The sequence below is a fragment of the Pelobates fuscus genome, chromosome 9 (genome assembly GCF_036172605.1).
Source record: "Pelobates fuscus isolate aPelFus1 chromosome 9, aPelFus1.pri, whole genome shotgun sequence".
Taxonomy (NCBI): Eukaryota; Metazoa; Chordata; class Amphibia; order Anura; family Pelobatidae; genus Pelobates; species Pelobates fuscus.
The window spans coordinates 149,574,600-149,590,354 of NC_086325.1; the positions used below are offsets into that span (position 1 = coordinate 149,574,600).

A 15,755-nucleotide genomic window follows, 5' to 3' on the forward strand; every position below is an offset into this window, starting at 1 on the left:
CTCCCTCCAACACCCATATACACACATTTACCCTCACAAGCACACTCGGAACTGTGCTAGACCGAAACCGAAGGATCTTTAAACAAAAAAAACAAATTTCTTGGGCTTTTTTTTTTTTGTTGTTATTTATTGAAGCTGTGATAAACTACCGGTAATTACTTTACAGCAGTGACTCACGGAAAGGAACTTTTTTCCATTTTTGCAAAAAAAAATCTAATATTGAATTTTAATTTACACGGTATGTAAATGAGTTAACTCTTTCAGAGCCGTTCACACGAGGCATGTCCTCGTACAGCATTTCTTTGTTCGATACCTGAGCCCCCAGTATGTGCCCAAAGCAATATGGAGCCGCAAAGACAAAAAATATCTGAGAACCCAGCGGAGGTAAGAAAGCTTGTACCTTACCTATCCTGAGTTATTCACTACAGTAAACACTGAAATAGAATTAACTAGGGTGAAGGAAGCAAGGACTGTCACTTCTCTGCAAGTGATTGTTCTGCTTTAACGCAATACCATAACAACCTATGCTCCTTGCACAGGTTAGAGTGCAATGAGGTCTCCTTTCACCGTATCTCAGCACACAGTGGGTTACCGCTGCAGCAATCTACAAAAATTATTACAGCTATAAGACGTCCCTTTTTCTATAAGATGTCAATTAAAGAAATGTAACTTATGGACTGTCACCAAAGCTTTATTTCTCGTATAAATAAAATACTGGACCCATTTAAAGCAGAACTGTCTCTAAAGAGAATTACGCACTCGCAAAAAGCGAACTAATATATCTAATAAATATTTAAATATTACATAATTCCCAGATTTTACTATTTACATGACGTAAAGTCATGATTTTATTAAAGACACGGAGGCTCATATTATGCATAACTCTTTCTTTATTTCCTCAGCAGCAAAGATAGAGGAATATAAATATTATCAAAATGAAAGAAAAAACTGTATAGGCACACAGGCAACCAATCACATAACAGAGGAAGTAACAATATAAGTCCTGTGTCTCCCACAATCCCCCTCTTTCTTGCGAAACCGAAGACCAGGTAAGATGAACGATATCCCACTTGACCAGAACAGGAAAACGGGAACAATGCGCTAACTTCAAGCTAAAAAAAGGCAGCGAAATATGGTAATTTCCAAACTCGAAACTGCAGACTTACCAAGTACAATCATCGGGAGTCATAGACAAAACTGAACTCTGAAAAATAGAAAAATATAATTAATAATCAATATAAAACTGCATAAAGCCATACTTAATGACACAAAGACAGACTAAATTGCAACACACCTGAAGAGCCCAATAGCATCTCACATCTAAGTCCCACACCGGTAGGTGAGGGAGGGAAATAGAAGTCACGAAAGGTCGATTCTCGAGACCAATCCGCCGCTCGCATAATGTCCTCCTGCCGACATCCGACTGTAGATGCTTTCGAGGCCATAGCACTGCGCATAGAATGAGGTGTAAATACAGAGGTGTCTATACCCGCTGAAGATAGCCAACGCACCCAACGTGCCAGGGTTGGTGTTGAAACAGGCCGGTGAGGCGATTTAAAGGAGATGAACAGGGCATGCAGATCGGATGAACGAACGGATCGTGTAGCGTCCAGGTAAGCTTTAAGGCAGTCCACCGGACAGAGCGCCGGACACCCTGAGAATCTTGGGTACGTAAACGACTTGGATGCAGACTTAGTCCTCCTGAAAATGTTAAAAGTAACACCTTCCGGAGTGAAGGCAATGTCGTCCCAATCCAGGGCCCTGACGTCGGAGACCATCTTACATGAAATCAAACAGAGTAACATCACTAGTTTGGATGACAATTGTTTGAGAGTCAGTTCCTGGTTAGGGTACCACGATGATAGGAACTGCAACATCACGTTGACGTCCCAAAAGGCAGAAAAGCGAGGCCGAGGAGGACGAGCGAGGCGAATACCCTTGAGAAGGCGACATACGAAAGGATGTCTGCCGACAGGTGCACCGTCCAAACCCTTATGACCATCCGAAATAGCCGAGCGGGAAAGGTTGATCGTGCGGTATGCCTTCCCCGAGTCAAACAGGAACGTGAGGAACTCTAGGATCAAATGGAGAGGGGCAGATACGGGATCCATTGCCCATTCCACGCACCAATCAGACCACGGCCTCCATGAAGTTCGATAAGCTGCTTGTGTACCCGGAGCCCAGGCATTATCGAGGAGCAGGAGAGTTGTCCGTGGAACGTCTGGGACAACCCAGGGTCCCCTGAAAGGAACCACGCTACCAGGGGCAACTGGTGCTGCAACACCAGCCCGTGCGAGTTCCCATCCGGTTTCAGAAGGAGGTCCTGGAAGACCGGTATCAATCGAGGGTAGTCTATCGACAACTCCATCAAGCGAGCGAACCGCAGTCGGGATCGCCATAGAGGGGTGACTAGCGCCAGACAGCAGTCGTGGCGAAACAATTTCGAGATTGTGCGTGCGATCATGTTGAATGGGGGAAAGGCATATAGGTGACCCTGCGGCCACTCTTGGAGAAAAGCATCCGTCTGCCAGGTCCGGCCTCCAACTGTAGAACTCCGGCAGTTCAAGATCCATCTTGAACCTCCCCCACAACTTGTCCAGGCTCTGGAACACCGAAGCATGTAAGTGCCAATCCCCAGAGTCTCTTAAGTGTCTGGAATTCCAATCCGCTCCCGAATTGTCCAGACCCGGGATGTGTTCCGCCGTCACCAAGACGTTGTTGTAGAGGCAGAACTGCCAGAAATCTTTTGCCAGAATCGCCAACATCTTGGATTTGGTTCCCCTAGGTGATTTATGTAGCGGACAGCCGACACGTTGTCCATGTTGAGAAGAACGCAGCAATTTGCCCGTCCTGGGGTAAGGCTGCGGATCGCGAAGGCCCCTGCCAGGAGTTCCAAACAGTTGATGTGTAACGACTTCTCCATGTCGGACCATCTGCCTCTGGTGGAAACGTCGCCAAAACGAGCACCCCAGCCGTGTAAGCTGGCATCGGACTCTATCACCATGTCCGGGATGGAACCGAAAATGGCTCTCCCGTTCCACGCCTCCATGTGCGCCAACCACCAACTCGTCCCTGGATTCCGCGTCCAAGCGTATCCGAGATTCGTAGGAGTGACCCGATCGGAGGTGTGAACCCATGAGCCGTTGGAGGGCTCGGTAATGTAGCGGGCCCGGGAATATCGCCTGAATAGAGGCCGCAAGAAGTCCAATAATTCTCGCCAATTGTCTGATGGACAAGTACGAAACTCGAAGAGCCCGCCGAATTTCCTTCTGGATGGCCTTTATCTTGGATCCCGGTAGGAATAGGAATTGCTGGACGGAATCCACTTGGAAGCCCAGAAACTCTATTGACTGGGCAGGGGTCAGGACCGACTTGAGAAACCCCCAGGGATCCCTGAGGCACACTAACGATACAGGTCAACAATAGAGAAGAAAAGCACAATAAGGTAATTGAAAGCAATAGCAAATCAAAGTATATACAATAAAAGTGCAAATAGAAATCAGAATCTAAGAATCAGGAACAAGAGTAAAACACGTATCTGTCTGAGGAAGCAGCAAAGAAAGAGGGGGATTGTGGGAGACACAGGACTTATATAGTTACTTCCTCTGTTATGTGATTGGTTGCCTGTGTGCCTATACAGTTTTTTCTTTCATTTTGATAATATTTATATTCCTCTATCTTTGCTGCTGAGGAAATAAAGAAATAGTTATGCATAATATGAGCCTCCCTGTCTTTAATAAAATTGTCAATTTTGTTCATGCTATTTTTTTTTTAAATCTCATATACGTTTTGTATTTTAATTTATATGCCCGTCTTGTTCCCCGATGCTATGTAAATTAACCCCTGCAGCCACTCCATGGAATTAATCCCTCTGTGTGCATGCGCACGTATAGCAAGTCTCTATAGATGTTAAAGGGAAACTCTAGTGCCAGGAAAACAATCCGTTTTCCTGGCACTGGAGGGTCCCTCTTCCTCCCACCCCCCAATCCCCAGTTGCTGAAGGGGTGAAAACCCCTTCAGTGACTAACCAGAGGCAGCGACATGTCCCACGTCGCTGCTTCCTCCTCCCCCGCCGCTCCTCCTTCTGCTTACGTCGGCCGGTGGGCGAGATTGATCTCGCCCGCCGGCCGAGGAGACCTAATGCGCATGCGCAGCAATGCCGCGCATGCGCATTAGCGCACCCCATAGGAAAGCATTGAAAATGAATTTCAATGCTTCCCTATGGGGAATAGAGCGACGCTGGAGGTCCTCACACAGCGTGAGGACGTCCAGCGACGCTCTAGCACAGAAAACCTGTGCTAGAAACCAGGAAGTTCCCTCTAGTGGCTGTCTAACAGAGAGCCACTAGGGGAGGACTTAACCCTGCAAGGTAATTATTGCAGTTTAAAAAAAACTGCAATAATTACACTTGCAGGGTTAACGGTAGTGGGAGTTGGCACCCAGACCACTCCAATGAGCAGAAGTGGTCTGGGTGCCTGGAGTGTCCCTTTAACGCACACATGAGTATTTCCCAGGCATCATGCGACAGCAGCATCTCCCTGAACACGTAAGTGCAGGACAGGTAAGTATGCATATTCAACTCAGCAAACACTTTAATAAAATGTATTACAGAGAAAATGTATTACAGTGAAAGAAACGGGTTAAATAAACACAAAACAAACAAAGGGAGGGTGGGTGGGACAAACTCGACCAGGTAGGAAGTTAGAATGACTCACCTAAAATGGCTGCTCATTTAAATAGCCAATCCCACTTACCCATAATTCCAACCCTCGCTTACTTCCTCCTAAGCCCGCCTCCTAACCCCTGTCAAGGCCTTTTTCCGCTTAGCTGCGCTCTAGCTACATGGGGCTACATGACAGGTCTATAGTCGCCATTTGGGCAGTCGGAATCCAGGACAAACCACCCCCATAACCTAACCCAATAATACACAGACACTAAGTAGTATGGGGAAATTTGTCCACAGCTTTATTAACCAATAATTATAATAATAATAATAATAATAATAATAATAATATCGATAATAAATTAACAGGTAAACATGGGTCATTGCCCCCCATACTCCGCCCCCTCGCATCCTGTTCCTTCGGCTACCATACAAAAGGCAATGACCCCCATATAATAACACATATATGCATAATTATAACATACACCAACTTTATATCAAAGTGCCAACCACCATTAACCACGGCAGGGGTATACCCGGATACCCCTGCCCCACCAGGTTCTGAGCCACCTCCAGGACTCGAAACCTCTCAACCACCGATGACCACAATCTGTTTATTCCACCTCACGTTCATCCAGGGGAGCCTATTTCCTCTCCTTCAGCTCCCCGTCCCGCCACAAGCTCAGACCTTGACCCCTTAAGCTGTCTGAGCTCCGCCACCCCGAAGAAACAGAGCCATCCTTATACCATCCTGCCAACCCAAGTTGAGCAGGTCCAAACCCACATCCGAGAGGTGAACACCATCCGAGCGGTAGTATCCTGGCAACCCTTCCTCCAACTCCAGGTGCCGTACCACTACACCCCCTACTTTCCGCACAAAGCTTGCCATCAAGCTATTCACCTTCTTCCTGCACCTCTCCATAGCCCCCGGATCCCGAGCGTGCCGCCACCGGCGCCGCGGGACAATCTCAGACCAGACCAACATTACCCCCGGAAGCAGGCCCCTCAACTTATTAATGTCCTGCTTCATCCACTTCACCAGCCGGCGCTGCGGCGTAAGGCCCAGGTCATTTCCCCCCACATGTAATACCAGCACGTCTGGCGAGTACCCTGCTGCCAGCATCCCAAACAGTTTCCCACAAACATCCCCCCAGCAAAAACCCCGATACCCAAACCAACGAACTGCCAACTGGCCTCTCGGAAAACCCAGCTGCTGGCCTTGCGCTCGAGCTGCGGCCCTCCTCTCGGCCCAGAAGACAAACGAATGGCCCACGATCCATGCCACACGCCCTGGGGGGAGAAAACAAATGATGAGGGAAGTCCAACAGAGACCCCTACCCCATCCCCAACCAACACAGCGAAACATCCCAACATAGCCATTAACCCCTCACATCATAACACAAAACCTTTTGAATTTGATGGTTCTACATTTTTTTTTTTTTTTTTTTTTTTGAATTACGAAACAGTCCCATGCCATTAATCCAATAGACCCAACCGGACATAGGAGCGGAATCTTACCGATTCCCACCTCCCAATCCTCTTCACCACCTCGTCCCCCAATCCCAACCGTGCGGCCTCCGTGGCCGCCCCAATACGGAACGAGTGCGTCCCAAATCGTGCAGCTTGAAGCCCCAACCTGCCCAAGCCCAACCGAAAAACTTTCGTGAACTGGAACCGAGAAAGGGACGATCCGTCAGCATGCACCAATAAGGAGCCCCCCACCGCTGGCCTCCGCGCCAGATACTCCACCGCAGCAGCCACCGGGCACAAAGCCGAGCCTGGCAAGGCCCCCAGTGTCACGTCCCGGCCCACGCCGCGGACGTCCGTTTTGGACCTGCCAAGGTGCACCACCACCTTCCTATCCAGGATACGGACCCCCGACAATTGCAGGCCCCCCTGCGCCAGTTTACTAGCACTCACCAATTCCCCTACTCGGAATGCCCCAAAAAAAGCCAAAACAAACGCTACTTTGAACAGTAAAGCCTCAAACCCATCAAAACAAACCTCATGCAATATACCCACCAAGTCCCCCAGCAGCCGCACCGACACCGGGCGCCTGGTATCCGGCGCCCTGCGCCCCTTGCGATAACCCTTCAGGGCTTGCCTGATGACGAAGGTCTTGGTAAAGTCCTCCTTCCCATGCCACCGAAACCAAAACGCCATAGCCGCCATGGATCTGTCCACCACGGCAGGGGACGGCCCTTTTGTCAGCAACTGACAGGTGTACCACAAGAAAGCGTCCCGCAGGGCCTCCCCGCTGTCCATGGCCAACCCCTCCAGTGACCGTTCCCACAAGCCCCAAACCTTACTGTACGAGGCCCAAGTGGCCGGTGCCAGAGAAGCCTTCACGAGTCCTCCAAGCAGGACGCCCCCAGCTGCCAAATCTCGTCCGGGCAAGCCAGCCCTTCCTTCGATGCCCCCGGCGCCGCCAGCCAGAAACGGGACCACTGAAAACGAGATAGAGCATCAGCCACCTCATTCAAATAGCCGGGAACATGGCGCGCGCGAAAAACAACATTTCGGGACATACACAGCAATACCAGTCGCCTAAGCAGCTGAACCACCGGCTTTGAGGCCGCCGACTGGCGATTCACCGCGTGAACCACCGCCATGTTATCCGAGAAAAATACCACTTTCCGATCACGCAGCCTGTCACCCCATAACGCTACTGCAACGACCAACGGGAACAACTCCAAGAAAGCCAAGTTGCGCATAAGAGGGCTCGAACCCCAAGAGTCCGGCCACCGCTCCGCACACCAGGAGCCCCCGAAATATGCCCCAAAGCCTATACTGCCCGAAGCATCCGTAAAAAGCTCCAGCTCGGCCGACGACTGGCCCTCCTGCCGGAACAACACCGTCCCATTAAAATCCCGCAAGAAGGCATCCCAGATGCCCAAGTCCGCTCGCATGGCCGCCGACACCCGTACGAAATGGTGCGGGGATCTAACCCCCGCGGTAGCGGCCGACAAGCTGCGACTAAACACCCTTCCCATCGGGATGACCCGACACGCAAAATTGAGCAACCCAATCAAAGACTGTAGCTGCACCAGAGTCACCTTGCGTGCCCCAGCAACGGCAGCCACCGCCCCCCGAAGCCTTGCCAGCTTATCCTGGGGCAGCCGACACTCTCCCCTCCCAGAGTCAATCTCCAGACCTAGAAAACTCAGACACGTGGTCGGGCCCTCGGTCTTATCCGCCGCCAGCGGAACCCCGAATTGGCCCGCCACCCACTCAACCGTCCGCAGCAGGCGCAGGCAATCCAGGGAACCGGCCGGTCCCACACACAGAAAATCATCTAGATAATGTACAATAAGACGACTCCCCGCTTCCACCCGTATCACCCATTCGAGAAAAGTGCTGAATTTCTCAAAATAGGAGCACGAAATGGAACAGCCCATGGGCAGACACAAGTCCACGAAGTAGGCCCCTTCAAAGAAACACCCCAGCAGGTGATGACAGTCCCGGTGGACCGGTAGCAGCCGGAACGCGGCCTCGATGTCCACCTTAGCCATCAGGGCCCCATGCCCGGCCCGCCGGACCAAATCGACCGCCCGGTCGAAAGATGCATATGACACCGAGCACAATTCCTTATGAATACCGTCATTCACCGACTCCCCTTTCGGGTATGAGAGATGGTGAATGAGTCTAAATTTACCCGGCTCCTTCTTGGGGACCACCCCAAGTGGGGAAACCCGCAGGCCCTCCAGCGGAGGCACTACAAACGGGCCTGCCATGCGGCCCAGTCCGACTTCTTTGCCCAGCTTTTCCCTAACCACATCCGGGAAGTCCGCCACAGACTTCAGGTTGCGCAGCCTCCCTTGACCCCTTCTTCGCTCCTGAAACGGAATAAAGAACCCCACCGCAAACCCCGCCAGGAGCACCGCAGCGTCCGCCCTGTTACCGTAGCGGCCTAGCCACGGCTCCATCGCGCTTAGCTTCACTGGGGTTAGGCCCAGGGGAAGCGGATGCACCCCCTCCCCCCGGCGCGACAGCCGCGCCGGCGCCTCCGGACTTACCCTTCTTAAAGCAGCGGTTGAGCCCATGAGTTCCCCCGCAGCCGGAGCACTCATGCTTGAAACGACAGGAGGCTCCCCATTTGCATTGGCCCTCGTTATAGAGCCAGCATAAGCCCTTTTGTAAGGTGGCCGACGAGGCGGACTGCCCCCTGGCGCCGGCCGAGCTCTGAAAGGGCTGCGCTTTTTGCGCCATCATTAGCTTCATCCAGAGCGGCAGGTCCATTTGGTCCCACCGCATACCCGGGTTAGCCGCCAGCCGCTGCCGAAACTGCTCGTCGTACCTCCACCAGGCCAACCCCCCGTAAGTCCGGTACGCCTCCCAAATGCCATCCAAATAGCAGAACAAAGACGAGCACAACCCCGGCGATTTCTCGCCGAGCACGCTAGCCAGCACACAAAAAGCCCGCAACCAATTACCGAAGGACTTCGGTATCTTGCGGTACCGCTTCCTCTTCTCCTCCTCCTCCTTTTTCTCATCCTTCTTATCCTCCTCCTTGAGGTCAATGAAGTCCTCTAACGGGAGGAGGGAGAAAATCTCACAGAACTCGCCCTTCCAAATCTTATCCTTCACGTCCTGTTTCAAATGGACCCCCAGTGGGCCCGCAAAAGATACGTACGCGTGCTGCCTAGCCGCGTCGGGGATACCCCCGGACAACTCAGCCCTTTCACTCCCAACCTCCCCTACGTCCTGCGGCACCACCAAATCCCCGCCCGAACTAGGCCCCGCGGAATCCCGGATCCGAGAACCTGAAGCCTCTGCACCCGGAGCCCACACCTGACCAACGCCGCTAGTGTCACCCCCCGCCCCCAATGAGTGGAGTAGTGCCTGAAGTGTGGTAACTAGTGCGCTAGAGTGTAGTGACCCACTGGACTCACCGGCCAAGCCCCCCGACACCGGAGCGGTGGGGGCTGCAGTACAGATCGCCTGACGTCCGGGAAGAGGAACTTCCGCCGCCATCTCGCCGACCGGGGAGCCCACCCGGTGCCCAGCCTGTGAGGAAGCAGAACGGCTCCGAAATCTAGGACAAGGAGAAGAAGTCCTGGGTAGGGGGTAACGAACATCCACTCCCCTCCCGTCCCGACCCCGGGAGCGCCTGCTCTGCACCGAAGCCTCCCGCTGACCTCTACCACCACGTGGCACCCGGGAACCCCTGGGGCTACGACTCCTCCCGTCTCTACCAGCAAGCCGCCCCTGCTGTCCATACCGAGGGGCTGCCGCACCTTCCCCTGCTGAGCTATCCGAGGGGGAGCAGTGCCGACCCGACCGCCCCCGAGCATCCCGGGACCCCAGAGATCTAACGGGCGAGGGACTGTCACTACTACTCCTGGAACCCGGGCCCCCCCTGCGCCCCTCCACTACGGAAAGACCCGACTCCCGGCCTACCCTACGCCCTTGCCTAGCTACCTCCGAAACCCCCTCCCCCACCCCCTTACCTCTGACCCCTTGCTTGCCAGACCCCGATGGCCCCGAACTACCCACCACCCCTACGGGAGACCCTCTGTCTGACCTGGCCCCCTCCCGGGAACCCCTACCACCCTTAGCACTTACTCCTTTAGAGCCACATTTTCTCTTCGGGGCCCCAGGGCCCTCCCCCTTTCCCACTAAGGCCTGTGTACCCCCAACCGGCTTACTCCCGCCCCCCCCAGTGGCAGAGCTCCCCCGAACAACCTTCCCGCCAAGAGGGCCCCGACCTGAGCCCTCTGCACTTGCCTGATGCCTGCCATGCGGTCTCCCGGATCCAGCCTCCTCATCGTCTCCGCTGTCCGAAGGGGGGGAAGCCCTCCTGGGCCTCCCCTCCGTGGGTCTCGAAGCACCAGGGGGCCGCCCGGCCGCCTCCGACCTGCTAGCAGCCGCGCCCCCGTCCACGATATCCCTTTGCCGCCTAGTGCACATCCGAGGCTCCGTCCGCACACGGGGAGGCAAGGCCTCGACCACGCGGCTCCCGGGCCTGCTGCCGGTCGTAGCTGGAACTCCACTGCTACCGGGTACCACTTCACCGGGCCCCGCGCCCGGGCTTAGCCTCCTCGGGGGCCTCCGGGCCCGGACCGGTCTCCCGCCATCGCCGTCCCGATCCGCCGCCTCCGCCAGGGCAGGGCCAAGCTGTGCCCGTAGCCAGTCCACACCTTGATGCCGTGCTGCCGACCTGATCCCTTCCAGCAAACGCTCCACGTCGTCCATTGTTCCTGCAGAGGAGACAAAAGAAATCCGACCAAGCAAAGTCCGCGCTCCCCGAGGCGAACACAAACTCGACCAGGTAGGAAGTTAGAATGACTCACCTAAAATGGCTGCTCATTTAAATAGCCAATCCCACTTACCCATAATTCCAACCCTCGCTTACTTCCTCCTAAGCCCGCCTCCTAACCCCTGTCAAGGCCTTTTTCCGCTTAGCTGCGCTCTAGCTACATGGGGCTACAGATTTCTGTTCTTTATGTATCAAGGGACAGCATCGCCTGCTACACAATAGGGATTATTTACTAAAGTGGCATTTATGGAGAACTGGCAAGAGGTTTTGAAACGTCATTCTAAAATAGCAGAGTTAGATCAGATAAAAAAAAAAGATCAACCTGCTGTATTCTCTAAGTATTTTAAAATACCATTTTTACAATGTTTGGCAGAATGTTTACACGTATCCAGGAAGTAGTGAATAACATAAGATTCTATTCTTCCTTTACATGTGATCTTTGTAAAACCGCCCCCTGTGGGTGGCTGATTTCTCGGTGTCATTTAAATACAGCCAGAACATGTTGTAACAGGAACAGATCAGCTGGCAGTAGCAAATCCACTTTGCAGTCTTACTATCAGGTAAGTGATTGCATTACTGTAAGTGATGCGAATTGACATTTGTATCATTTTTACATTCTATGCTAGTGAGAATGTTATTACTATATCTACCAAGAGACCTAGAAATTTAAGGGAAAGTCCCTATGTTTTCATTAACTAGACTTCCGATTGTAGTGAATTGAAATTGGAATGGCAAAATAAAATCTGATTCTCCAAATTAACTATAATTACTGATTAGCAATTATATACTTGAAAGTTTACTCAGAGCATCATAACCACTGCAGCCTGTGGATGCCAGGAGTACATCATGGCATTTAGTGAATGTGCTGTATGTTGTATTAAATGGCCCCAGCAGCACTCTCACAATGTATGCATGTTTACGTGAGTACAGCCTTCCTGGTTTCCTATGTAAATATATTTGGGAGTCTGACCAACTCCCTTGGCTTTACATCCCTCACTGTCACAGGTACCTCATTCAATGGCCCTATTTAATCTTGCAATGCAGAGAGGAGGAAGCATTTTCCAAGTAAATCAGTTTTTTTTTTTAGACTATTAAACTTGTTGAATAACCCTGCCCAAGTTTTGCACAACCTGAGATTATGTTTTAAAGGGAAATTTAAAAAATGTTTCATTTTCTATAAATTGTTCACTTGTTTTAGACTTTTTTTTATCTCCTGCTCTGTAAAGGAGGCTCCTGCTGGACCTAGAAGGCTCTTAACAGAGAAGGACGTGAGAAATTCTAAATAAAACAGAATGTGCAACAAAGGAAGTTTAAACATTAGATATCTTTTTGAAGGAAGTGTTTAGGAAAGCTGTGTAAGTCACATGCAAAATGCAAATTGGCCAGGTATCCACAGATGGCAACAAGGGGGTTCTGACAAATTTACACTAGCAGCTGTTTTTCTGATGTTTACTTGCTACCTACCAATTGTGCATCATCCCATTGTCCAACTGATCATGTTTTAACTTAATTTGATGCCTACCCCACATCCCAGACATCAACACATATTCTGTCCTAACGAACAATAACAATGGACAATACTGTATATTATTTATAACTTTTATTATTATTATTCATGAGGAATTCACTGTTAAGTAGGATGCCTACTCAGTGTCTTCAGGGCTCCTGACATAAGACAGTGCATAGTATTTACTCAGTAAACAATGAACCCTATTAATACTGATTTGCAAAACAACATGCAAATATATGTAACGGGTTAATTTATGAAAGTAGGGGGTTTGATAAACAAAGAGATTGATAAACAAAGGCAAAAAGAAAATCTGTTGATTTCTCCAAAGAAACAAAGACAAATGTTAAAACTTAGCGTTTATTACATTAAGATAAAAAAATGCAGTTTAATAAATCTATTTAGAGTGGAAAATTGATCCCAAAGAAAAAGAGATAGTATGAAAGTTATTACAAAAGACAAAGTGTTGTTATTACATTTGTTAAAGCGGGTGAATGTGAAATTATGTTATTTCCAACATCAATATATCCATATTAAAGACTATGTATTCCTGACCCTATAGTGTTAAAACCACCATCTAGCCCCCCTGACCCTGACTTGCCTACCTAAATATAGCTAAATCTTACCCTTATTCCAGTCTGCTGCTGGCTCTGTCCCAAATAGGCCTGCTTGGCCAGCATCAGCAGAAGTGATGATCTGAGCCAATCACAATGGTTTCCCATAGGAAAGCATTGGATTGGCTGAGACTGTTAAGGAGGCAGATCAGGGGCAGAGCCAGCACAAGCCAAACACAGCCCTGGCCAACCAGCATCTCCTCATAGAGATGTTTTGAATCAATGCATCTCTATGAGGAAAGTTCAGAACACCCCTTTAGGCATATGGTATCCCCACAAACAACATGTCCCCTGATAGCCCCGATCTTTTGTGACCGGCTAACCGTGAGGTGGCTGCCCAAAATAGTTCCATGAGTTTGGGTAGTTTTGCCGGTCTATTTCGTTAAGTGGCAAAAACCGAATAGTTTCCACGAATGGTTTCCCCTGGCTCTTAGCAGCGATTGTTCCTCTCATTCGAATGAACAAAAGTACCGAACAGCGCTCTTCTAGCTGTTCGGTAAATAAAGATCCAACGTTCGCTTGTTGAGACCGGTGTTCGGGAAGTCGAGTGTCCGATTTTAGTTCCAGACACTCGACGACCAAGTCCCGCTGCCTTTGTTCGCATAAAAAAAGATGGCCGCTGTTTTCTCAGCCACGTGGCGTTCGGTAGTACAGGTAGACGGTTCAATTGAGGCATTCTTTGAAGTTTAACGAGCCACAGGGGGTGGTCTCTGTTCGGTAGTTACATCTACTGAATGAATAGGGAAGAAAATATTAAACATAAACGAGGGATTTCTTCACAGATATCAGTTGTCAGCATGATGGAAAATAATTATAACACAACTTGTTTAGCCATTCCTGTCGCGTTTCGCCAGGACACGGTAAAGCTTTATTTAATGCTGACCACGTCAAGCTAGCAGCATCACAAAAGGAAAAAAAAATAAAAACCTCACTGTTACAGGAAAAGAGCACCAGTGCAAACGATCAAAACAGCAACATCCCTATGGCACTTGATAAATGGTGTCTAAACTCAAACATGCAATATTGTCTGTGTTTACCAACGTGAAACCTTTACTTTGAAAAGATAGGTTTTTTTTAAGTCCACCTCCGATTTTAGCAACCTAGTGTAGGATCTAAAATTAACCTGGGGTTGGGAGGGGCGGCATTTAAATATCCCTGCTGCCTATCCCTTCACCCAGTATGCAAGGCAAAGGCCAAAGTTGAGTATATATTCCTCCTCTGGCAATATGTGCCCTGGTGTGCCAGGACTGAACTGGATTGGGAATGCATTTGCTATGTCTTATAATAAACATTTGAAAGAAAATAGATGAACGTATGAAAAAAAGGTTATTATAACACGTTATAGGTGATTTTCAATGTTTTATTCAATAGTGTAATTTCAAGATATCTGATTGTTGCATTTTAATAAAACCCCATGAAATGACATTAATCTTAGAACAATGCTACCAGAACTTCGGATCTTTCACTAACAGTGTCGCTATGATACCACTATTTCTCATTTCAGATTGACAATATGGCCAATTCCGTAAAAACCTTTGTGTTTTTGGACTTGGAAGCAACAGGCCTTAATAATGAGAATCCAAAAATAACGGAGATCTGTTTAGTAGCTATCCATGTCTCCTCCTTGGAGAACTCGGTTACCAATAGTTCTGGACATCCACAGCTTCCTCGCATCCTGGACAAGCTGAGTCTTTGTGTTGACCCAGGGAAGCCCATCAATGGTATTGCTTCCCAAATAACAGGTCTCAGTAACACAAATCTTGGAAACAATGAGAAGCAACACTTCAACTCTTGCCTCTTTAACATCGTAAGTGAATTCTTAATTCGCCAAGCTCAACCTGTATGTCTTGTAGCTCACAATGGCTTTAACTACGACTATCCCCTCCTGAAGAGTGAACTGCAACAACAAAATATAGATCTTCCCAGTTCTTTGCTGTGCATGGACTCTCTCAAAGTGTTCCAAAACCTGGACAATCAAGGGAGTAACGTGGAAAGAAAAAGCTACGCTCTTCCAAAAATCTACGAACGTTTTTTCGGAGAGGAACCTGTAAATTCTCATTATGCAGAAGGAGATGTATTGACTCTCATTATGGTCTTCCTGTCAAAAACAAATCAAATACTGGAGACTGTCTCCACCCAATTTAAGAATTGGGGAGAAATAAAGTCGATGTATTGACAATTGGGATAAAATAGCATAAATAGTATAGTGACAGCAAACTCTATACACCGAATATAAAACAGATAAAATGTATAAAACATACCATATACCATATATCTTGAATGTCCTAAAAATATAAAATAAAGAACATAGTATAGCCTGTGTAAAATCAACAAAATAAAATAAATATAAAATTGCCCACTCACGTGGTGCTGAGCCGTAAACAGTGGCTCAGACTATAGGCGCCTTATGAAAATATTCCTGGAGACCACAATGCTGGAAAAGCAGGTTTAGTTGATCAATTTATTTTATTTTGTTTATTTTACACAGGCTATACTATGTTCTTTATTTTATATTTTTAGGACATTCAAGATATATGGTAACATTGCCTGTTTTATACATTTTATCTGTTTTATATTCGGTGTATAGAGTTTGCTCTCACTATACTATTTATGCTATTTTATTATATATTTTCTGTGTGATTTGGAGTGATTCACACTTGGTGATTTGAGCACTTTTATCAATATTCTTCCTTTCTATTATTGTGTTTTATA

General features: G+C 49.0%; 1 protein-coding gene across 4 annotated transcripts; it reads left to right on the forward strand.

Annotated features, from left to right (window-relative positions):
* Positions 1-219: 219 nt before the first annotated feature.
* Positions 220-15,222, forward strand: LOC134572498 (three prime repair exonuclease 2-like). Of its 4 annotated transcripts, XM_063431496.1 has the most exons (5): positions 220-384; positions 3,850-3,920; positions 4,500-4,546; positions 11,419-11,482; positions 14,548-15,222. In XM_063431496.1, the coding sequence occupies exons 3-5, from the start codon at positions 4,500-4,502 to the stop codon at positions 15,217-15,219; spliced, it is 783 nt and encodes a 260-aa protein (XP_063287566.1). In that variant the 5' UTR covers positions 220-384; positions 3,850-3,920; the 3' UTR covers positions 15,220-15,222. The 4 variants fall into 4 exon arrangements, with proteins under 4 accessions (XP_063287566.1, XP_063287567.1, XP_063287564.1 ...); XM_063431494.1 differs by lacking the exon at positions 220-384 and having other exon boundaries at positions 3,802-3,920; XM_063431497.1 differs by lacking the exons at positions 3,850-3,920; positions 4,500-4,546 and having other exon boundaries at positions 222-384.
* Positions 15,223-15,755: the final 533 nt, after the last annotated feature.